This window comes from Microtus pennsylvanicus, chromosome 2 (assembly GCF_037038515.1).
Source record: "Microtus pennsylvanicus isolate mMicPen1 chromosome 2, mMicPen1.hap1, whole genome shotgun sequence".
Taxonomy (NCBI): domain Eukaryota; kingdom Metazoa; phylum Chordata; class Mammalia; order Rodentia; family Cricetidae; genus Microtus; species Microtus pennsylvanicus.
This window is the reverse complement of record NC_134580.1, coordinates 78,664,518-78,688,424: the sequence shown is the minus strand read 5'-3', so window position 1 is coordinate 78,688,424 and position 23,907 is coordinate 78,664,518. Positions and strand designations below refer to the sequence as shown.

Sequence of the window (23,907 nt, the reverse complement as noted above, 5' to 3'; positions counted from 1 at the left end):
CTTAATTTAAACTTTGTTTTCAGGGTGGCCATAAACCACTTTTCATAGTCTGGAAAGCCCAGGCAGGTTCATCCAAGGGTCTCAGTTCCCTGACTCATCAGCTCTGACATGGCTCTTGCACAGGTAAATCGCTCTGAGAGCTGTGATCCCTGAGGACTCCCACAATAAGAACTGCTTAGTTCTAGCGCTCACTAGATGTCCCAGCAGCATGTGCTTGAGACGCCAGGTAATTCCTCTTGATGGAGGGCCTGTTGTCAGCCCAGGGAAAAGGTGCCACGTGACCAGGTTGTAGAAGCGGGATGGACCGGTTTAATGGATTAAGCTACTTAAGAATATTTAAGAAGACACATTGGCTAATAGGCATTCTACACTTGTTTGGCAGTAACAGACTGTTGTGTACAGTCCCAGTCCTGCGCAGGCCCTCCCTCCCCTGCCCAGAGTTCCTCTCCTAATAGGAACTGATAAGCCAAACAGTTGTTCATTTTCTGGGTACCTGATGGAAGGTAGTGGGTTAGTGAACTGAATTGGAGAGGCCCTTGGATCCATAGGGAATTGGGAGCAAATTTGACCCCTAGCCCTTTGGATATATTGTCTCTGGTTGCAGGGGTACATGGGGCCTATTGTCTCTTGACAACACAGGCCAGCACTAGGTTTCCCCGGTAACTAGGAACCTGGTTTCTTTGGGTAGCTCCAGCCTGCCTTTCAAGGGGCTGATTATCTCTGGGTCCCAGTTGCTCTGTGTTAGACAGGAGGAAGGACCCCCCCCACACACATACACAACATAGGAAGACCTCCATGTAAACCCAGACACACTTTGAAATGCTGAATAATACATCCGAAATAGGAAGATGCTGTATATTTGCCCACTGTTAGGTACATATCCACAGAGACAAAGGGAGGGTGAATTAAGGGTGGAAAAATGACTCTGGCACAGTCTACCAGTGCTTTGCTTTATACACGGGGAAACTGAGGCTTAGGGTGGAGAAGCAATTCCAGATTCTTTGGAACAATTGTTGCATGTTATAATCTAAGCTGTCTGGCTGCAGTTCAAGATTCCTGGGACTGTCCCAAAGAGCCGCTAACCCCATCTTGTGTGGGCCGTGCATGTGTGTGTGTTTATGCGTGTGCGTGCTAGCAGCATGCACATGGCACACATGCCATAGTGCTCTTGTGAGGTCAGAGGACAGCAGAGGCCCTGTTTCCTACCTCGATTGTTCTGCATAAGCCAGGCTAGCTGGCCGTTGAGCCCCCAGGGATTCTGCTGCCTTTGCCTCCCACATTGCTGTGGAAACACTGACATTTCAGATGCTTATCATGTGGCTGAAGCACAATTAATAAAATCTCAGAGACAGATACTGGGGTTCAGCCTAATGACCAGAAAAGCAAAGCAGCCAGCCACTGGCTCTTATCTCAACCTCAGTCCGAAAACGGCGATCCTGCCTTCAGGAATCTCAGAATGAGACTGTGACTGAGAGCTGCCTCCTCCCGTTTTATTCTCTCTAGTTGTGGAATTAAGGGCATGCACCACTATCGCCTGGTTTCTATGACAAACTAGTGTGGCTACTGGGATTAAAGGTGTGTGTCATTGTGGCTACTGGGATTAAAGGTGTGTGTCATTGTGGCTACTGGGATTAAAGGTGTGTGTCATTGTGGCTACTGGGATTAAAAGTGTGTGTCATTGAGGCTACTGGGATTAAAGGTGTGTGTCATTGAGGCTACTGGGATTAAAGGTGTGTGTCATTGTGGCTACTGGGATTAAAGGTGTGTGTCCTTGCTGCCTGGTCTGTAAGACTGGCTAGTGTGGCTGTTTTACTTTTCTGGTGTTCAGGCAAGCTTTATTTACTAAAATACAAATGAAATGCCACCGTTTTTCCCATTTTTTTGACTAAAATAAAAAAGAAGGCTATAACTAATATAAGAAAAACTATATTGTAGCATGATTGATAAAAACACAGAGATTGTAATTGGGGTTCAACTTGAAGGTTTGAAAGCAAAACAGCCAGCCTCTGGTTCTTACCTCAGTCTGAAATGGCGATCCTGCCTCCAGGAATCTCAGAATGAGACTGGGTCTGAGAGCCGTCTCCTCCCGTCTTATATTCCTCTCGAGGGCTGAGATTAAAGGTGTGCAACACTACTTTCCGGTTTATATAGTAAACTAGCATGGATGTGTCCTTGCTGCCTGGTCTGTAAGGCTGACAGTGCAGCTGTTCTACTCTCTGAACTGCAGGCAAGCTTTATTTATTGAAATACATCTGCGCTGCAAGCTCTTTACCCATGGAGCCATCCCCCCCGCCCCCCCGTGCCAGAGATGATCACATGAGGGAAGGTAAAAGCCGCTTGAGCTCCTCCCTGTGTCTCTCCGTGCTTGCTTTTGGATCTAAGCGACATTGTCAAATTGGCCCGCTTCCATCAGCACTCACTTGTCCAGGCTGCTTCCCTTTGAGAGGGCGTGGAGCAGAAAGGGCTTCCTCTGAATCCACAAAAGCACCAGAGTCTGAGTAGAGTCAGTGAGGATAAATGGCCGGAAAGGAGTAACAGATAGGACTGGTACATGCCACCTGCTGTCGAGCTTGCTTTAATCATCCACCTGTTTATGCTCTCTTTATCCATCTAGCATCCTTCTGTGCCTCGGCATGCTTCCCAGAGAGGTGGAGTATCAAGGCTCAGAGAGGGTAACTCACTTGTCCGAAGCCACACTGTTTTCCACCTTTGAACCAGGGTTGAGCCTGGGTCTGGTGGTTCTTCACAGTAGAAGGGGTGGGAGGTGGGCAAGATGTAAAGGCTGGCCTTCTCCTGGCCACCCCTCCTCTCAGGCCACCTCTCCTGTGCTCCAAAGTGGTAAAAGCCAGGGAGCTTTATTTAGCAAATCCCAGCTTCTGTTGCCCACTCCTCCCTCCCCCAGCCTGTCTCAGCTCAGCTGAAGGATGGGGAGGCAAAGGGGCCTAAGGAAGGCAGTCTCCACTTCTTAGAATTTGGATCTAAAGCATCTGACCTGGTCCTAGGCTTGGTTATTTTTGCCTTTGGAATGCCATGGCTTAGGATGTGGGTGGGGAAGTCTGTCTGGGGGGAGACACGTAGTTTTCCCTCCATGATCGGCTTTTACCCTGCAACTGTTGCTGCCTTTTAGAAAATGGAAAGAATTCGTATCAGAGCAAAGCTCCTTGATGGGCATCCTCGCATTTGCACGGTCTTCCCCAGTGTGACGCTTGTCCCTTCCGTCTTGTATTCCTTCGCAGGTGAGGGGTTTTTGAAGTTTAGAGGATCATCTGTGTTTGGTACCATTTATCTTTTATAGGTTTCCTCAAATATTAGTGTAGTTTTCATTCTCTATGATGAATTTTACTCGTGAAATGTTTCTAAAGTACGCAGAAGGTTATCAAGGAAAATGCCTATCAAGCCCATGCGCTTTCTGCCTGCTTCCGTGGATTCTTGGCGTTTGCCCTGGGAGTCCACCAGTAGCCGCCTGTGCCCTCTGAGACTGCCCGCCAGAGGCAGCCATGACCTTGAATTTAGTAGTTGTCATTTCCACGTGTCCTCTAAAATTGGTGTTTCTGAGCTTAGTGTGGATGACATTCCGCAGCTTGCCTTTGCCCTTGCTGTTAAATTTCTCAGAATTATCCTTGCAAATTCTCTTCACTCCCATCCATCCCATGAAATCCCTGCGTGCTTGTGCACTGTGGAGAAGGGCCTGTGTTTTCCTCTGTTCTTCTGATGAACATGTGCTGGTGTGGTTTTTTGTTTTTGTTTGTTTTGCTTTGTTTTTGAGGCACGTGTGCAAAGGACAATATTTCGGAGTAGATTCTGCCTACCTTATTTTTGAGGCAGGGTCTCTCTTGTTTCTGCTGTGCTGCCTGTGTGAGCGTCAATCCCACCCTCCTGTCTTTTCCTCTCACCGTGATGCAGGAACACAGAGGCTGCAGATGGGAGCCACTGCATCTGGCTCTTCATTCTTTTTGTGGTGCAGGAGTAAAGGTTCCAGGGTTAGACTCACAGGGTGCTTTCTCTCTTTCTCTTACTTATTTAGCTATGCCACCAGCCCTAGCTTTGTGCTGTGCTGTGGTGTCACATTGTGCGCTGTGTATACTCACCTGCTGTCTTGGATGGTCATCTGGGGCCTTATACCTTATACATTGCGATAGGCACTCTGTATTCCGAGTCCCCAAGCATGTGCCATGCCTGGGTTCCTAGTGCTCCACTTCTTGCCATGCGAGAATGCAAGGCTTTAGTTTTTTGCAAGTCTGCGGGCTTGATTACAGTGTCATAGCGCACCATCGCTGGAAGCACCTGTTCCAGAGGCTTTGTCCAGCCCCCCCCCATTGCATCATTTGTGTTCTCTGAGTGTAGTTTTGCAAGAAAACTGTGTATATCCACACATGGTGAGCGTCTTCTCCCCGGGGATGGGGTGCCTGAAGCGTGTTTATAGCATGTATCGGTGACCCAGAACTTGACAGTTTAATTCAGTTGTATCCAGCTGCCTTTTTCTTTCTGGCCTGTGCTTGTTTTGAGTCTTAGATCAGAAATCCTTCATCCTCAAGATGCGCTTTGGGGCCAGAATGAAGGTCATTTTGCTTTTCTGGCTCATTCCCTGGCTGGCATTGTTGTGATCCAGCCTTGCCTGCGGTGAGGGAGGGGTTAGGGGGCTTACTGTGAGCCCATGGGCTGCTGCAGAATGGTTCCCAGCCATTGTAGAGATGGCTGCACTGGTCTCTGGGTGCATGGGGATAATCTTGAGGCTGAAGCACAGCCCTTACTCCTGACCTCTGCCTACATCTGAGCCTATGTGAAGTGGTGATTAGCTTTATCACACGCCTAGCTCATGACAGCCTGATGAAGTTGGTCGGAAAGCTGCCCCCTTTCCTGCCCTTCAGCTCAGCTTCACTGACCTCCCCCTCCTGCTGCTGGAAACTGAATAAGCAGAAGGTTGGGGGGAGTATCGCACTGGGCTCACGGCAGACGTGCCATGTAGCCCACCCTTGGTGAGGGCGTGGGTAGGCAGGGCGCGGGTGTTCAAGACCTTCCTTCCCTCTGTGCCTTTTGTCGTGGGGACTTCGAAAAGCTTCATTCTGCAGGTCCAGTGTCATTGATCCGCTGGGTTTGCACGTGGCAAAGCAAAATTGAAGTTCAAGGCAGTTCAGACGGGTTCATGTGAGAACTAAAATAATGTCTGCGGGAGTCAGCAGGTTCTGTCCCCATAACTGTGGTCTGCAGCCATTTGTGGGGTGTCTGGACACCTGGCATTTGCTTGTTGCTAGGTGCACAGGGGGCCAGGACACAGTAAGAATGGCCTGTCTCGTGTGGTTAGTGTGATGGGGTGGACAGATGGCACAGTGTTGGTGATAAAAGGCTGTACCTGCCTGTTACCTGTTGTCTGATGCTTCCTGTTCTACAGGTTTAAATAGTTAGAAAAATGCCAAAAGCAGACAATTATAATCAGTTTTGATTAGCTTTGACTTTAGTTCATTATCCTCAACAACAGAAAGGGACCCACTCTTCTCTGTGGTAGATCTGGAATACAGGAAATAGCTCTTATTGATTTTGAAGATTTTTGAAAAATTCCATCAGTGAAAGATTTATGGGGTACTATTTTCTGTCTTATCCTGGCACCTGTATGATAGCCTTAGCCCAGATTCGTGGCCTGCACAACTGAAGTATTTACTGTCTGACTGTCTCTAGCTATGTGACCTTGGGTGAATCCTGTCTTCCGTCTGTTCCTTCATCTATAAAAGAGGAGGGTGCCTGTTTCATGGGGTTCTTCTAAGAACTAATAAAAAACGAACGGCTGTTAAATCCTTGCCACATTCAAGTGCTTTGGCAGACAGTAGATCTTCCCCAGTACTCAGCACCTTCAGGGCTGTTAAAGAAGCCAGAGGAGGGTTGAGCAAGGCCCTGGTATGGCTCAGGGTTCAGCTTGTCAATTGCACCACAAGGAGCTGGGCAGCATCCCAGTCAACACAAATACCATTTCCACATAATTGTCTTTATGAAGTGATACATAAAAATGAAAACATACATCAGAATATAAGCAGTAGCTTCAGCCCTAGAGGCCACAGGTCCAGATAAAAATAATTGACGGAGCTGCCTCCTTGGGGAAACTGTCAATCCTACACCTCCTCCTGTGACCTTCCCTGGCTTCCCGAATACTAGCCATTTGCTTTCTCCCTAGCTTGTTTTGTAAGAAGGAAACAGAGCATTCATCATCTCAGGACGCTTCCTGGGAGAAACAAGCCAAGAAGCCGTGTGATGGGCAGATGCTGGGCGGATGCTGGGCAGAAAACTGCTCACTCATCCTGGTGACGTCTGCTCCATCCTCGTTCCTGAGGGAAACTGTGTGATTTTCTGTCAGGACCATGGGTCATATGTATAGTACATTTGTGAATAGAAAGAGTTAGCTGCCCTAGACTGAAGAGTGGGGTCTTTTTATATTTTCTTGACACTATGCCTAGTGATCTTCCTTGAGCAGGTGGGTAAACTGAGGCAAAACTAATGGAATGAGCTTGTGGGGCTGAGGGAGTCCAGATTAACAAGACTGGGGGCCTGGCTAAGCTCAGGTGCTTGGAGTCAGGCCAGACTTAGACATTCTTGTGACTGCTGCCTTCTTGGTGATAGCCAGATGCTCCCATATCCAAACTTGAACAGGAAGACATTGTGTGATGAGGACCAAATGGCTTTGGAAATACACAGGACAGATGTCCGAGGTTCTGTTTAATGCTCATACCACATGGAAACAGTCCAGAGTGGAAGGGCTGTTCAGAGATGTTCTAGGCATGATGCTAAACAGATCACCGAAGACAAGCCTGCTAGGTGGCCTTAACCTTTTGTAGGTGAGTGTGTGTGCATGCATGTGCATGTCTCAAGAAGTGAGTCACAGAGAAAACGGTGGCCCCTGGCCTCGCTGGCACCTGGCAGTGGGAGGAGTCTATTTGGCTTCTCCGACAGCTGGTGGTGAAGATCTGTCTGGGATCTGCAAGCCCGGCGATAAACTGCGCATGCGTACGGCACACTTGAGTTCGTGCTTCTTGTTCAGTTCACCGGGCCTGGAGATCTAGACCATCAGGGAGTGAGTGAGGAGAATGAAGGGCCACTGGGCAGAAATCAGGAAATGGGCCTGCTGATTGCTTGCAGATGTCAGTTCAGACGGCACCATGACGGATGTTGCTGGGGAGGGAGGCTAAGTGAAGAGCACGGAGAAATGCCGAAGGACTCCAGCTGCCCGAGTGAAATTCCATTTCTCGGCTGGGAAAGGCAGTGTCGCTCGCTGAGTGTTCTGGATGATTGCAGCAGAATGTAGCCTTGGCTGGAGTTGTCGCTCGGGTTTTGTTCTCCACATCAAGTAGAGAGTTGTAGGCCAGGGGCATTGGAAAAAGCTGTAGCAATGGGCTGCTGTCTTTTGCCTGACAAGGTGGGGCTTGGCTTTTATTTTTCCATTCTTGTACAGATGGTGTAGTTATTTTCAGTTAAATGATGTTCTGCAGTGGAAACAGGCAATTCCTTCTGATTCTTTGACTTAATGAAAAAAAGAGAAGAGACTAGAAAGCCAACTTTGTGCTAATGCTGGTCAATTTTTTTTATTTAAGTCTGTTCCAAGACATGGAGATGGGATATGTGTTGCTGCCAGTAGGAAGCCTGGCAGTTGGACTGAGAAGATTTCCAACCTTCTTTCAAGCAGATAGGGTACTTGCACAGGCCCGGATCCCCTATAGCCCTTATTTGAGCAGTGTATGCCCAGGCCCCACCCACATGCTAGGAACATGCAGGAAAGTTGATGGGGCAGTTCAGGCACTAATGCCACGCCTGGTTTTCTGCAGAGTTGTCAGAGATACGCATGGGAGAGCTGGGAACGGCAGCTGACTAGGATGCAGAGCCGAGCAGAACAGAGTGTACCAGTCAAGGTGCTTTCTGCCTAGCGGCAACATTAACACAGAAGCAGCCACCAACCAACACAGGCTGGGATCAAGAGAAGCACAGGCGAGCAGAGGGGTTAATGAGGGACCAGCGTCAGGCTGGGTATCTGGGACAGGGTTGCAGATTTGATGACTTATGTTGGAGTTGAAGGAGGAGCAGGAGGAGGCTAGCCTATTGGATAAGATTTCCAGTAAGACTGTGTGGCTTGAATGTCAGAGCTTGCTTGTTCCACAGGTGGGGAGATCTGAGACCCAGCTGTTAGCAGGGTTCGTTCCTTCTCAGTCCCTATTGCTTGGTTTACAGATGGCCGCCTTCTCTGGGTGTCTTCATGTTGTCTTCTCCACATATGTCTGTTTTCTGATTTCCTCTCCCCATGCGGCTACCAGTCACGTTGAACTAGGCCGCTCCAACAGCTCATCTTCACACACCACCTCTCTCCACGTTCTGTCCTCAAATACACTCCTTTATCAGGTTCTCACGGTTAGGCCTACAGCACACAGTTTTGGAGGGATACAACGCAGCCCCAAATGCCAGGGGGGAACCTGAGACTCCTCTAGTCAGCCAGCCACGTGTTTGGAAGCCTGGGGGCAGGGACTACCCTCACATGATCCAGACACTAGTTCTAAAGGACATTGCAGGGCCTTCAGAGGCAGGGTCTCAATGGGCTCTCTAAGTCAGGTGGCAAGAGTTCAGGTTTGTCTGAAGGGCACAGAGACACCGCCCGCTGCCTTTCAGAAGCTCACTCTGTGAAGAGAGGCAACTGGAGGGAGTGAGAAGTGCTAGGTAGTGGGTTAGCTTAAGCAGGTATTTCTGTGCCTCGGCATTATTGACATGTCAAGCCGGGTGGTTCTGTGTTGTGGTGTGGCAGTGGGTGATAGAATGGGAGAAATGTAGCCCAGAACACCTGCCACTGCTGACAGGCAAAGCTGCATGGTTCTTTTGACCCCCCAGACCCTTCTGTGCAAAGCCACATCCTGGCCTTTCCATGACAGATGTCAGTAGTACCTTACCCCTAGTCATGACAAGAGAAAATGTCTCCAGGCCCTGGCTTATGTCCCCACAAAATCCTCCTTTGTGCAGATTCCTGACTGAAGGGGGACAAGAGATAACGGTGCAGGTGCTACTCGGCCAGGGAGGCAGCTGGGCTGGGCTTGAGGGAGGCTTGAAAGACAGAGTCAACAAGAGGGTCTTCTCTTGCTCTAGTTACTTCTGGTGTGCTTATGTTCGATGATGTCACTTTCCTAAGGCAGTAGGCAGGGTGCCCCTTGTGTGCCTAAGGCGGCTGAAAAGAGGATGTGGCTATTGTATCCACTAGGCAGGGCGCCCCAGGACTGGCAGGACATTTGTGTGTGTCGGATGTAATGGGCGGGATACGTGGTCTCTGTGCCCACCCAGCCTTTCGTCAGGCCCATGTGCTCAGAGCAAGCTCTTTGGAATCTAATCTGGCCAATTTTCTGCTTCTGGAAATCTGTTTATCAGAACAAGATTTCACAGTTGTAGTGACTTTTCCAGGGGGTTTGTCTTCGAGGAGCTCGCTCCACAAAAGCAAGTCGAAGTGATTTCCAAACAAAACCAAGTGTCAGCTCTGCATTCCACAGCCCTGAGGAATTCCCTGCTGGCTGGTGATGCTCAGGGCAGCTGTTCTCCCAACAGCTGGAGTGTATATGGGGAGTAGGGTGTGGAAGCTCTGGCTAGAACCCAGCCCGTGACTGCTTTCTGGGTTCTTCCCCGTAGGCATCCAGATTTCTCCCTGGAGGTAATGAAGTTACTGCTCACTCTTTTCAGGGTTAGTGGTGCCTTGTGCAGTTGCCTTTGGAGGAGTCCTGTGTGGAGTCTGTGCTCCGCAGAATGGAGCATCCTGATGGGTTGGATGGCAGGACTGGAGAGATGGTGACCCAGTGTGTTTGTAACTCCTGCCCATCAGAACGTCTTGTCTTCTATTTTTGACCCATGCCCCAGGCTGTGCCTCCCCACAGCGTGTCTTTGACTCTTGTTCCTTTGATCCACAGGATCTTTACTTTATATCAGCCTCCACTGAAAAGGCCACTTCTTTCTGGGAATCTTTCTTGTTTGCCTTGAATTCTAATTAAAAAACACTGCGGAGCCAGTCAATGCCTGTGTGGGTGTTTATCTTCCTGTGTCTGTGTAAGTGCACAAATGTGTATGTGTTTGTGTGTGTATGGGGGGCGTCTGCATGCATGTGTATTCATGGATGTGTGAGTGAAGGTCAGAGCTAAGGAAAACATTGCCTGTTGCTTCTCAAGATCTGTCCACCTAGTTCACCTATTTCCTCTATTTTCTCACTTCTCTTGGGATCATAGACTTTTTGTGCGTGTGGATTCTGGAGATTGAACTCGGGAGAGTTCATGATTGCACGGGAAACACTTTACCAACTGAGCCTCCTCAGCCCACCCCCCATTCACTGGCCTTTTAAAGTAAGAAAAGGTCACAGTCTATGTGCTATTTAGGAAGATTCTTTTGTCCAGAAGACAGATTGAGATTTGGGAGGGCAGGTTCTTAGACAGGAGGAAGTTATAGCCAGTGGTGTTGGTCAGGCAGATTAGAGCTGCGTGGGCTCGAGTCCGAGCTGCAGTGATAGAGAGGGATTGGCCACGTGCAGGGCTAATAAAGCCAGCAAGGGGTAAGGGCCGTGACCTACTTGGGCTGAGTGGAACCTTTTGCTTGTAGCTTCCCTCTTGGAATGAGCTTTGAGAACTCGTTTCTGAAGAGCAACATGTGTGTGTGTTGCTAACTTAGTGACAGCAGCAGATGGTCTCCAAGAGGGTATTGACGGTACCAGGGCTTGTTTGATGACTATATCCATTCCTGTTGGTTCTTGCTTGCTCCGGTTATGAAAGTACTGTTAGTACCACTTTGAAAGTAGCATTACCAGACAACCATGCTTCTCTGTGCATGAGGAAGCTGGGCCACTCCGCAGAGAGAAGGTGACAGAGGAGTCTGGTGCTAGTAGGCGAAGAGCGGGTCACTAGGAGACGGCAGCATGAAGGGTGTTCTAAATAAGAACGAACAGGTTAGTGGTGAGAGCGGATGTAGGGAGGGTTCTGAGCCCTGATCTGTAGCTACTTCCTTTGGCAAAGAGGATGAAAGAAGATCACGAATCTCGCTACCTCATTACCCAGGGGCAGTTCTAGAAGGCCATGACCTTAGTGTCAGCACAGTACTTGGTGTGCACAGGGCCTTGGTCTTTCCTTCACAGCACAAGTGTCTGGTCGTAAATGCCTAGTGCGTGTTTACTGAATGACTCGAGGCAGTTGTAGCTACAGTGTGCTGGCCTGGCAGACTGGTCTTTTTCTCATTTCCCACGAACATTTTTGCTTCTAGCTGTCTCCTTATCTCTCAGCTTTTAATCACACTGGCTCAGCTTGATCTGACCTATCAGATGTTTGCTCTGTGGAAAATCCACCCCCATGGCTCAAGGTGGATGAGGTCTATACCCCCCTTACCTGCTATCACGTTTAGTTTCCTAAGGATGGTGCTGTGCTGGGTAGGGCCCTTGGCATTTTATGTTTGTTCAGTGGACTTGAACCTGAACTTTGGGACTTGGTTCTAAATCTCCAGCAACTCTTGGATAAGTGTAGTGGTCGGGTCAGCCTCCTGGGGGTTGGCAGGCCTGTGTCCAGGTCTCATCTTGGCCTTTCCTACCCACACAGCGTCAGGCAGATTGATTGGTACATCGAGGAGATATCCTATTTCCTGGAGGGAAACGATCTCCTGGTATTCTTGCCAACTTGGCTCCAATTCAAGGACTCTGTGATTGTATGGACCGTGAGTCTGAGGTTTTGGAGGCTTGCACTGCTGAGGATATTTGAGGTCCAGTGCAAATTCCTATTTGAAACTTTAAATTTTAGCTGTTGCTGCTGGCCAGTAAAGAACATTTGCGTTTGCTCACCAATATTTTTTTTTATTTTTTATTTGTGTGTGTGTGTGTGTGTATGTATGTATGTATGTTCAAGTAGCAGATATTCATGGAAGCCAGAAGAAGGAGTCACAGGCAGTTGTGAGCTGCCAGATGTGGATACTGGGAACCGAACTCTGGTCCCCTGGAAGAGACACGAGTGCCCTAAAGACTGAGTCATCTCTTTAGCCCATTTTGCATAGATCTTCATGAGAAAGATAAGCACCGGTTAGATGCTAGACACCAAATGCTTCCTTTGCATCGCCTCAGCTAATTCTTCAGCATCTTTGTACTGAGGTGGGCCGAGGTCTAAGTACATCTCATGGGTGAGGAAACAGGCCCAGAAAAGCAAAGATAGCCAGTGGAAGTCATCCCTGGGCTGAGCACCAGTCTTTCCAAGTAGGCCAGAGCTCCGGCCCTTGGCCGTGGTCACTGTGCCTCTGACTACCTGTTCTCTTCTTCTTACAGAGAGCCAGCTGCTCCCTGGGAACAACTTCACCAACGAGTGCAACATCCCAGGTAACTTCATGTGCAGCAACGGGCGGTGCATTCCGGGTGCCTGGCAGTGTGACGGGCTGCCTGACTGCTTCGACAAGAGTGACGAGAAGGAATGCCGTGAGTGGCTGCCTGTGGCTATGGGCAGGGGTGGATAAGGGCAGAATTCCAGGCCAAGAGCAGGAGGTCCAGCCAGGCTTGGAACTTGTGCTCTGTTTGCTGTGAGCTGGTGGGCCAGCTTTCCCTCTGTCTTCGAGCAGTGTGGTCTATGCAGAAGTGTAATATGGTAGAAGAGCTCTTGCTTGGGTGAGCAGGAGACCCCCCTCTCCTGGATGCTGCCCTCACCTTCAGAAGCCCAGGCATTATGCTCTGGGGTACCTCTCAGTCAATAAGATCCATATCTTGAGAGATGGAGACTGTCAATGTGCGGTAGAATTCGCTCAGTTTTCTGTGAGGGCTAGTATTATGTCAGTGCCCTGTACCGGGTAGATTCTCAGCTCATGTCTTTATGCTTCCTTACCTCCTCTCTGCATGGAGATGGTTGTGCCCTGGGCCTTCACTGGACTATCCCCCTTTGAGGAATGCCAGCATGGTATGGCCTCTGTGCTCCTTCCCACCCCACTTCCTCCTTTAGCCTCTTGTCCATTTTGTGCTCCTGAAGCATGCATTAGATCTGGGTTGAGGGTAATCCCCAGGAAAGGTGGCAACTCGGACAGTGGAGGGTTTGGGTTGTCCAGAGACCATCCTCCCTGCCCTAATAGTCCTTTCTTCCTTTCCTGAGTTGATCCCAGCATACTGAGCTTGGCTCTAGGTCATCCCCCTGGCATCCTGCCAGGTAGGCAGCATTAGGAGGTGTGGCCCTGGCTCGTCTGATGGGCGACGGCCATGGAGCCATACATCTCTGCTCATTCATAGACTTTGGGAGCAGGCCATGTTCTGTCTGGAGGATTCTGTTCTGGCTCTGCTGTGGCTCCGGGAGCCAGCTGAGGACAAGGCACCGGGAGGATCAGAACGTGAACTTTTAGCAGAGCTGTTCTGGGGTGTGAGGTTCTGTCTGTTGATGCCCAGGAAGGAGCTCTGTGTTTGGAACACCACAGGGGCCAGATCCTCACTCGCTAACGGTGTGCTCACGCAGACATGCTGCCTGTGCTGAGGCTGGTTTCTCACCCAGCATGGAGGGCAGCATCCTTTATGCCTGCTTCTGCTCTTCAGAGGAGGCTTGGGGAGGCAAAACCTGGGGAGACTTGGAGGCTGTATTAACTCTTGTTATGTGTGATTTTTCTCATTAAATTGTTAGACTCAATGCATTCTTCTTATTATTATTCTTTTCCTTTTTCCTAAACTGCTTTTTTTTTGAGACGTATTAGGTCTCTTTTCTTGCTTCTAGCATAACTTTTAAACTTCCAGAAATCCAGCATTTCTCAATTGAGTTTCAAGTGTGATGGCATGTGTGAGCCTGGTCTTCCGCCCAGCTTTAAGGAGCATTAAAGCATTAAACACTCTATTAGAGTGCAGAGTTGCTGTTTTCAGGGCACTGCATGCTTCTGAACAGCAGTGGATACAGACTGCCATTAGCTAGCCGGCGGTACTGAGCCCAGGGTCTGTAAAGGAATGCGGGATTCGCAGCTAGGCCAGCCCCACCTCTGTCGGTAGCTGCTGTGACATTACTGACTTTTCTGGAAGTCCCAGCCTTCGTGGGGGCAGCAGAGTATATTAGAATTTGTGAAGAAATGGGAAGAATGGTGGAGAGAAAATGTTTTTAAAAGGTTTTGTGCCAGCAGCTGCTTGGAGCCGTTGGGTTTGGTTTGGAGCGGCTCATTCCTGGCCATTCTCCATCCTGCTCTTCTCCCCAAGGGTGGTAGAGAGCCAACAGGAATTTGCTTAGTCTTTTGATCCAGACGTAATTAATTTTTTTTTTTACTATACCTATAAACATGTTGCTCACCCAGCTTTTGCTTTAAATGAGAAAACAACTCTTGAATGTTTAGACAATAAAAGGAAGGGGAAAGTCCCTTTTCTAAGAGAACTTGAACTTTCTTTCGTAGTCTTCTCCAGTCCAGGAACTGAGTGTGAGATTTAGAGGATGATGATCTAGACTCAACCATGGTCTTCTCCTGCATCCGTAGGGGAGCATGTGATCTTAGAAAAGTTCCCAGAATATTCTAATGTAGAATCTAGTGATGGGATTAAAGGAAGTTCTTTACCCAGGTAGGACTCCAGTTTTGTCCTCTCATAATGGGAACAGGAAGACTTCTTCTTTCTTAGGGGGCGGGATTTGATGTAGGGTTTCTCTGTGTAGCTTTGGTGCCTGTCCTCAGCTCACTCTGTAGACCAGGCTGGCCTTGAACTCAGAGGGATCCACCTGCACCTACCTCCCGCGTGCTGTGATTAAAGGCGTGCTACCATTGCCTGGAGGGAACCGGAAAGCTTCTAATTGTGAGCACCATAGTGATGTCTTGGAAGGTGTGTGCCAAAAGCACCATCCCGGTGCCCATGTGCCACGAGTGTAAGCACAATGACTGGGCAGTCTGCACAAACTATGTTCAATAGTTGTCATAAGGGTGTGACAATGACTGGGCAGTCTGCACAAACTATGTTCAATAGTTGTCATAAGGGTGTGACAATGACTGGGCAGTCTGCACAAACTATGTTCAATAGTTGTCATAAGGGTGTGACAATGACTGGGCAGTCTGCACAAACTATGTTCAATAGTTGTCATAAGGGTGTGACAATGACTGGGCAGTCTGCACAAACTATGTTCAATAGTTGTCATAAGGGAGTGGTTGTGTGGCTTTCTTTTTCTTCCTCCATTTCCAGGTGTGGATGGTGTGTATGTAAATGCACGTACAGAGGCCTGAGGTTGACGCTACAATCACCCTCCATTGCTCTTTCTTCTTCATTGAGGCAGGCTCTCTTAGTTAAATCCAAAGTACACCATGGCTAGTTTTGCTAGCTAGCTAGCTTGCTCTGAGCTACTCTTTTCCCTGCCTTCCAAGGTTGGAGTTACTGGCGGAGATCTGAACTCCACCCCTTACCTCTGCATGGCAAGAGCTTTAACCTATGAGGCTTCTTCTCAGCCCATGCCTTGCTTTTTATATTTAACATTAGCTGTGTGTCTGTGTATTTATCATTGTTTTGTGAAAGTGTACGCACTGCAACTTAGCCGTGCTCTATTGCATTTCTTTTACTTTTAAAAAAGCTTTATTTTTAATTATGTGTAGATATACATGTCTGCATGTGGCTATAGTACACTCGACTACAGGTATTTTCAGAGAAGGCATCAGATACCTGGCACTGGAGGTAGATGGTTGTGAGCCGTCTGACATGGATGCTGGGACCTAAACTCAGTCCTCTAAAGAGCAGCAAGTATTCTTAACCACTGAGCCATCTTTCCCGCCCTGTTCAGCCTTTTGGCATATATTCCTCATTGTTTAGAATCATTTAAGAAACTTCTTATGCGTGGTGGCTCAGGGCTGAGGGCTGAGGTGAACAATTCGCTTTCTCTGGGAGCAGGAAGTGTAGAAGCCATGCCGTCTTCATGGAAAGAAGTGTCTTTGAGACAACTGTCTGTCTTTACTCCTGAGAGGTCATGGCACCCAGAGGTCCGTGACACTTTGGCACTGAGAAGATCATGTGTTAGAAAAGAGGTTGTGAATCTTTGCCCTTTTTAAAGGTCAGGAGGAGCCTGGAGATGCATCTTGTGGTCGGAAGAAGTCTTGTGATCAGCTCTTTTGTATCTGTAGTGAAGAAAGATGTTTTGGAAAATAAAAAGGATTTCTATCATCGAGGTGAAAAAATAGTCACATATTGTAAAGATTTAGGGGGAGGGAGAGGAGGACAAAGGAACCACATCAGAGCCGGTCTCTGTTATCTGCGCTCAGAAGCTCAGGAGCTGTCACTTAGGCCTTGTCCTACTTGTAATCACCATGGGGGTTCAAATTTTTTCATATGACATTGTATCATGCTGCCATCTTCCTGTTTTTCCATATTTCTCTATCATTTTAATGCCTTGATAATAATCCACTGATTTGTTATCACATTACTGATATGCTATTATTCCTTACTCTTGTTTTTTGGTACTGCTTGGGTTTGAACCCGGGGCTTCATGCCCAGCAAGCTTGTGTTCTGCACAAACTATGTTCTGAGCTTCCCCTCTGGTCCTCTGTGTTATTCTTGTTCAGCTTTCCACTGCATTGCGGGCACAGTGGTGGGGATGGCTCGCTTCTTGTTTCCAAGAGCTGGATTCTCAGAATTGAAGTGACTGCGCTGAAGGGCGGGAGCGTTTCCTGCCTCTGCCCACAGACTGCCCATCTGGTTTGCTGAAGGTCTGCACCAGTTGCCTTTTCCTTGGCCAGGAGTGAAGTCTGGGGCTTATTCTAGTCTTGGCAGCGCTGATTAATATCTTTAAAATAAACTCCTTCTTCCTGGCCAGTAGTTGAAAGCATGTATTTTACATTCTTTTAATTTTTTTAATTAACAAGGTAGAATGCTTATACCTTTAGTTATTAGTTGTATTTCCTTGTGAAGTATCTGTTGATGAACTAAAATTACTTCTTACCTGGCCTGACAGGCTCTGTTCTGCAGAATGCTTCTGCGGCCCTCCCTCCCAGAGCTGGGAGGGGTTTTGTTTTGCTATGCTTCTAGTATATTTCCGTTCTTGGTTGGTGGATAGCCCTTAGTGATAATTTTATTCAATTTTTGCTTTTTTTTGTTATAAAATGAAGAGAGATACGTTGCAGGAAAATGCAGTCTCTCCATGAGCGCACTCGTGAGGGAGCAACAGTGAGTGAGTATATGCCAGAGCATCCTAGGGATCATACTGAACCAGACACTTTATATCTTACTAACTCATTAGTTGTCACAGAAGCTTTTATGGAAAGGAGCTGTTATCACAGAGGCAGAGCAAATACACAGAGTTTGCCTGTTTTTCCAGAAACTAAAACCCCTAGCCTTCCCGCATCAGAGACTGCCGGGGTCTTTTGTTTACCTTCCGTAGGTGTCTGCTCGCTGGATTAATAGGATCTTGTGCATTCTGTTACCTGTACTGCGCTTGTTGTAATTAATAGACATCCCTATGATACAAGGAGATACTTGGATTATGAAGAAATGAGGTTTATTTCGGCCCACACTTTTGGAGATTTTAATCCAGGCCCCGTTGGCTCTGTTGGCTGTGGAAGATCGTATGCGAGGGTGGGAGAGTACCCAGTGAAGTAAGACCTATGACTAGGATGCAGAAAAGAGAATGAGGAGGAAGGTCTGGGGTCTCATTGTCCCCTTCAAGGACACCGCCCCAGTGGCTTAAAGGCCTCCCACTAAACCGGCTCTTTAAAGATTTATTATTTTTAATTATGTGTGCATGTGTGTGCTTGTGTGTTTGTATGTGTGCAACTGCCTGTGGGGGCCAGAGCCTTGGAGATGTGAACTGCCCATCATGGGTGCTGACCATCAAACTCGGGTCCTCTGGAAGAACAGCAAGTGTTCTGAACTGTCCGCCATACCCTGGGCCCTCTTAAGGTTCCCTTACCTCCTAATCCTGCCACAAACACATTAACACTTGGGTTTATGGGAGGCATTCAGGATCAGACCTTGAGGGGAAAAGGTTCAAAGCATCAATAATGTTTTTCTCCAGTAATGATTTTTCAGATGGCCTTTAGTCCTTGAAACCTTCTCTGGGAAGCCAAGGGCCATTCACAGTGACAGAACAGATGCAAACATCTGGAGCCAAGTGCCTGGAGACCTTCCTGTTCTGGGCTGGCCTCTACCTCTGACCTCTGTGTCCCAACAAAGCTGGGGAGAGATTTTGAATGTTGGGGTTCACCTTTACAAGGTGGCCTGTTTCTCCTTGGGACTAGTGTCTTTGGTCAAGCATGGGTACTTTTATCATTATTCAGGGGTGCATGCACGTCTACCCAGTAGGACGTGGAAGAAGAGTTCAAAGACTTTGTCAAGTGAAAACACTTTAAGGAATCTCCAAAACCACCGGCATGGGAAAGTCGGTGCAGATTTGGAATTTCAATTCCATTTGCCTTCACCGTTCCCAGTTGTTGCTTACACCTTGCTCAGGGATGATGGTGGGAGCCCCTGAGATAGTTTCAGCAGCAAGCTTGGACCTCTGATTCCCAGAAGTGTAAGGGGTGGGGCTCTACCTTTCTTTCTGCCTCTAGGTGGCACCACGTGTAGTGTTTTCTTTTAAACCACCTGCTTCCGGGCTAGCACAGACAGAGCAGACACAGGGTTCTATGGTGTTTGAATTTCCAGACTTGAACAGAAATTTGGCTGTTTCATCAAGGTTCTGTCATTTTGGTTTTTTGAGACAGGGTTTCTCTGTAACTTTGGAGCCTGTCCTGGAACTAGCTCTTGTAGACCAGGCTGGCCTTGAACTCAAGAGATCAGTCTGCCTCTGCCTCCAGAGTGCTGGGATTAAAGGCACGTGCCACCACTGCTCGGCTCACCACGGTACCGTCTAGTGGCTCCACAGGCCCACAGATCAGGGGATCGGCCTGTTCATGGGCTGTATGCTTCAGGATGTTGACCTTTGGTGTGCTGTAGAAGATAGGCGACCTCGCAATGAATTGTGGGATATAGGTACAGCAGAACCGAGTTTTCCCTTTCAGCTGTGTCAAAACAGAATTGCCACACCACCAATGTTTTGACTCAAGTTGTGACACCTGCTGCATTCTGAAGTTGAAATCCTAAGGCATGCTGCCTCTGGATTCAACTTGTTTGGTGTTAGAGTTTAATAGAGTATATTAATTACTTTTCTTGCTGTTGTGACCACATATCTGATAGTATAAAAAGGAGGGAAGGTTTATCGCTCATTTCTTCAGAGAGTTCAGGCCATCGTGATGAAGAAGGCATGGCAGAGAAGCACACTTTACATCATGGTGACCAAGAAGCAAAAGGAGAGAATACAGGAAGAGCTGAGGCAAGATACAGAGGAGGCAGTGAGCTCCTCAAGCTAAGCCTCACTTCTGTTAGCAAGGACATCATGTTCATTCTGAATCTGTCATGGGATCAATCCATTGGTTGGTCAGAGGACGCATGATCTGATGCTCTCTGGAAACACCCTCCCAAGATGAACCCCAAAGTGTGCTTTACTGATCTCCCAGGCATTTATTGACCCAGTTGACAATCACAATTAAACATCACAAAGATGTAATTGAATTAAAATGAGATCACAGAGTGGGCCTTACACCATCATGGCTGAAGTCCTTCCAAGAGAGAACATTTGATTCCAGATCTGAAGAGAAGAAAATGACGGAAAGCCACAGGGAGATTTGTAAGCCAAGGTGGGAGGCCTGACGCTGTTCCCGTGGCTCTCAGAAGCACCAGCTCTGCGTATACATGGCTTTTGGGCATCTGTCCTCTAGAATTATGGGAAAATACGTGTCTGCTGTTGAAGATTTTCAGCTTGAGGAACTTTGGATAGCCACCCCAGTGCAGCAATCCAGCTAGGGACTGGGCCCCCCCACTTTTGTGGTTTAAGTTGTCACCTAGAAATGCGCATGTGATCTACACTTATGAGACAGGACTTTCTCAAGCACTGGCTTCTGCCTTCTCAGTGATTTGAGCGTAAGAGTGTGTTCAGATCCTAAGTCCCAGGACCAAGAACATGCCTTAACCTGAAATGGGGTCACTGCTGATGTGAGTAGTTAATATGAGGTCACATGATAGTAAAATGAGCCCTGTTGCAATCTGACTGGTGTCCAAGAAGATACTGTGAAGAAATGAGGGAGGAATCTCTCCTGACAGCAGGGATAGAGAGAGGCTGGGGTGCTGCAGATGCCAGCCAGGAACGCCGAGGGTTGACAGTGCTCCCTAGAGGCCACCCAGAGGTGAGGGAGGGAATTTAGCCAGGATCTCTGGGGAACAAGGCTCTGGTGACCACTTGATCCTGCTGTGCAGCCTCTGAAGAATAGCCTTTTGTTTCCATAGCCCACTGCATCTGTGGAACTTCGTAATGGCCGCCCTGGGAAAGGAATCGGCTCATTTCCAGGGACCACTAAAGCTACTAGCACTCCTGTGGCCAACCTGGAACCGGTGGGCACTGGTCTTCTTTTCCTGGGCCGCCATGCTTGCCCAGTCTCTCAGGGACAGCCCTGTTCTCTGTTTCTGCTTGAGTATCTACTGGGTCACAGGTAAAGTGTCCCTATTCCTGCAGGCCTTGACTCTGGCTAGCTGCAGTGAAGTACTGAATTCCACAGGCTTCTGAAGGAGTCAGGCCTCTGACAGCAGAAGTGGCCCGTACAGTGGCCCAGAAAGTAACTGGTTTTATTCTGACTCGTGAATTTACTCGTGTGTTCTTTCGTTCTTTCTTTCCTATTTGGCTTATCTTGCTCTCTCTCTCTCTCTCTCTCTCTCTCTCTCTCTCTCTCTGTGTGTGTGTGTGTGTGTGTGTATGTGTGTGTGTGTTTAAATACCTCTGGTAACTCAGTCGTGTCCAGATCCTCAAGTTCTTCCATCCCAAAGGTGCATTGTAGATTCTATAGTTCAGAACAAGGCCTTAGGAGCCAGAGCATGCTGGACTCCCGCAGCTCCTCAGAATCGAGGTGCTACTGTACTATTCTCAGCACCCACTTACTCATCTATAAGATGAGACCACCATGTACCTTCACAGAGGGCATGTTTAAAACATTCATTACATGGTGTAGCTAGCAGGAAGGAGCTGATCTTATACAATAGGCATTGTCCCTGGGACAATAGTGTACTATCCACTCCTGAGTAAGCAGGTGTGTGTAAGCCCCTTACCGTGCCTGTATTGAGTGCAGCTCTCTATAAAAGAAAGGGAGCTTTTCTACTTGATTTGCTGGTAAGGTTTGTCACCAACCTGGCGCGGTGGGCCACTGCCTCCACGTGTCCCTGCCCCTCACGGTCTACACTCCAGGACGAGGGAGGGGCTGTGCTCCAGAGTTCGCTTTATTTCCTGGGTCCGCGTTGTCTTTTCATGGGAGGGAGTCTCTGACCTCCCAGTGCCGCAATGCCCTTCAGCCTAGCACTCCAGGGAGTCGGCCAGATACCCAAGCTGTGCCAGAGAAGAAAACAAGTGCTTGCAGGCTGAGGTGAGCTGGGTGGCTGGGAGGGTGGAGAGGTTTGGAGGTGCCGCCTCTGCCTTCCTCCCAGAGTCTCGGCCTCAGTGAACCTGGAGTTGGTCCCCAACTGCCAGCGTGGCTGCAGTCAGCTTGTCCTTAGCTCTGCTGGAGCCACACGCCATTTAATACCTACGTGGGTTTGGGTGGTGGTCTTCTGCTTTGTCACCTGTACCTGGGAAGACCTGCCACCGCCCACACTGTCTAATCCATCCTAATGCTTGCTGCCGCAACCCTCTCCTTCTACCCTACATGCGCTTTTCATGCCTGTAGAGCCAGCCCGTCATGAGGAAAGATTCTTAGTTCTCAGGTTAGAATCATTCGCTCCTAGGTAGGCCCTGCTGGTTACCTAAATATGAACAATTCCAGCTTGTCAGGCCTGACATAAATCTTTTATCTCTTACAAACTTTTCTAAAAAGTTCCTGGTAGGTTTTGTTTGTTTTTGTTTTATCTCCCCCCCAAAAAAAAAATGTCAGCAATTGGTGCACGCCTTTAATTCCAGCACTCGGAGGCAGAGGCGGGTGGATCTCTGTGAGTTTGAGACCAGCCTGGTCTACAGAGCTAGTTCCAGGACAGGCTCCAAAGCCACAGAGAAACCCTGTCTCAAAAAACCAAAAAAAAAAAAAGCAAAGTGCTCCCAAACTCCTCAGGCGTATCAGTTCTTAGGACTTCGAGAATGCACTGTCATGGAGTGGGTGACACAAAGCAGCAGACCTGTGCTCTTCACAGATTTGGAGGCTAGAAGTACAAGGCCCAAGTGTTGAGGCCGGTGTGTTCTCCATGGAGGATAGACTACATCTAAATACACTTAAATTGGTTATTACACTCTTTCTTCTAGCATCTGGAGCGTCTTGGCTTCTCCACTTCTGTGGTAAGTAGGCACTCAGCGTGCTGGTTTGGGAGGATGGCAGCCTGGCAAAGCTGTGCTTTTCACAGCCACGGGTAGGCAGGGTGCTATAGATGAGACACTGTCGCCAGCTTGCTGCTTTCCAGCCCTGCCTACACTCTGGGATGCCTGCAACTGGATGTCCCAGCCCGATCAGGGCTTTTAAGTCCAGTGTGTTTGCCTTGCTCAGGACACTAAGAATATGAGCCAGCTACTAATGTTTATAAGTTGGAAGCTCACACATAAAGATTGGGCTTATCAGGCTTTCTTAAGAAAAAGAAAAAAGAGATTTGACATCAGAATCTGCACTTATCAAAAACTCCCCATTTGCCGTCTGTCCCACTTGCGCTTCTTGTTCATGTGAAGGCCTTCAGGGGGGCTGTGATTGTAAGATGGATAGTCCCCTCCATACTTCCGATGGAGTCAGAAACATGGGCCCCTGGAATGACGTCACGGTGTCTTAGTACTTAGTGGCACATAGACCAGTGGCGTCTTAGTTATGGGTTTCTGTGGCTGTGAAGAGACACCATGACCATGGTTACTCTTGTATAGGAAAACATTTAACTGGGACTGGCTGATAGTTTCAGACTTTAGTCCATAACATCGTAGCAAGAAGCAAGGCGGCGTGCAAGCAGACATGGTGCTGGAGAAGGAGCTGAGAGTTCTACATCTGCAGGCAACAGGAAGCGAACTGTTCACTGGGTGTGGCTTGAGCATAACTGAGACCTCCAAGCTCACCCCCAGTGACACACTCCCTCCAACAAGGCCGCACCTGCTCCCACAAGGCACACCTCCTATTAGTGCTGCTCACTATAGGCCAAACATTCAAACACATGACTCCATGGGGGATTCCTATTCAAGCTACGACAAGAGGCTGGCTGTGCCGTCAGCCACACATTGGACTGGTAGTATTTGATGCTTCAGCTAAGGATGTTGAACATTTCCCAGCAGAATCCACCATGTCTATCTGCCTTCCTGAGGGTGTTGGGCTGACAGGACGGGAGTTGGCATGGACAGTGGGAGAGGCCTGCCGTGTAGCCACATGGCCTGTGTCAAATCCTGCTCCATCCTGTCCATCTATGGTGCCTGGGTATACTGCCTTGGTGTCCCTTCAGCGCCCATGGGCATTTTGGGAGGACAAAAATGGAGCCCCAAAGCCTCTTCCATCAGCCACTGCTGCTGAGCACTGAATGAGCTGTGGCTGGCAGAGGAGGCATTGAGAGGAGGCATGGGCAGAGGAGGCTGGCAGAGTAAGCACCGGCACAGGAGGCACCGGCACAGGAGGCATCGGCACAGGAGGCTGGCAGAGGAGGCATCAGCACAGGAGGCACCGGCACAGGAGGCTGGCAGAGGAGGCATCAGCACAGGAGGCACCGGCACAGGAGGCTGGCAGAGGAGGGATCGGCAGAGGAGGCATCGGCAGAGGAGGCTGGCAGAGGAGGGATCGGCAGAGGAGGCATCGGCACAGGAGGCTGGCAGAGGAGGGATCGGCAGAGGAGGCTGGCAGAGGAGGCTGGCAGAGGAGGCATCGGCAGAGGAGGCATCGGCACAGGAGGCTGGCAGAGGAGGGATCGGCAGAGGAGGCTGGCAGAGGAGGCTGGCAGAGGAGGGATTGGCAGAG

At 48.8% G+C, this 23,907-nt stretch overlaps 1 protein-coding gene across 3 annotated transcripts in view; it reads left to right on the top strand.

The window, feature by feature from the left end:
- The window catches only part of Ldlrad3 (low density lipoprotein receptor class A domain containing 3), a 243,827-nt gene that overhangs the window by 65,199 nt on the left and 154,721 nt on the right, over positions 1–23,907 (top strand). For 2 of the 3 annotated variants that reach the window (XM_075961533.1, XM_075961532.1), the window contains exon 2: positions 12,287–12,433. In XM_075961533.1, the coding sequence (XP_075817648.1) occupies positions 12,287–12,433 (147 nt within the window). The remainder of the gene's footprint in view (positions 1–12,286; positions 12,434–23,907) is intronic. The other variant, XM_075961535.1, reaches the window with a different exon arrangement.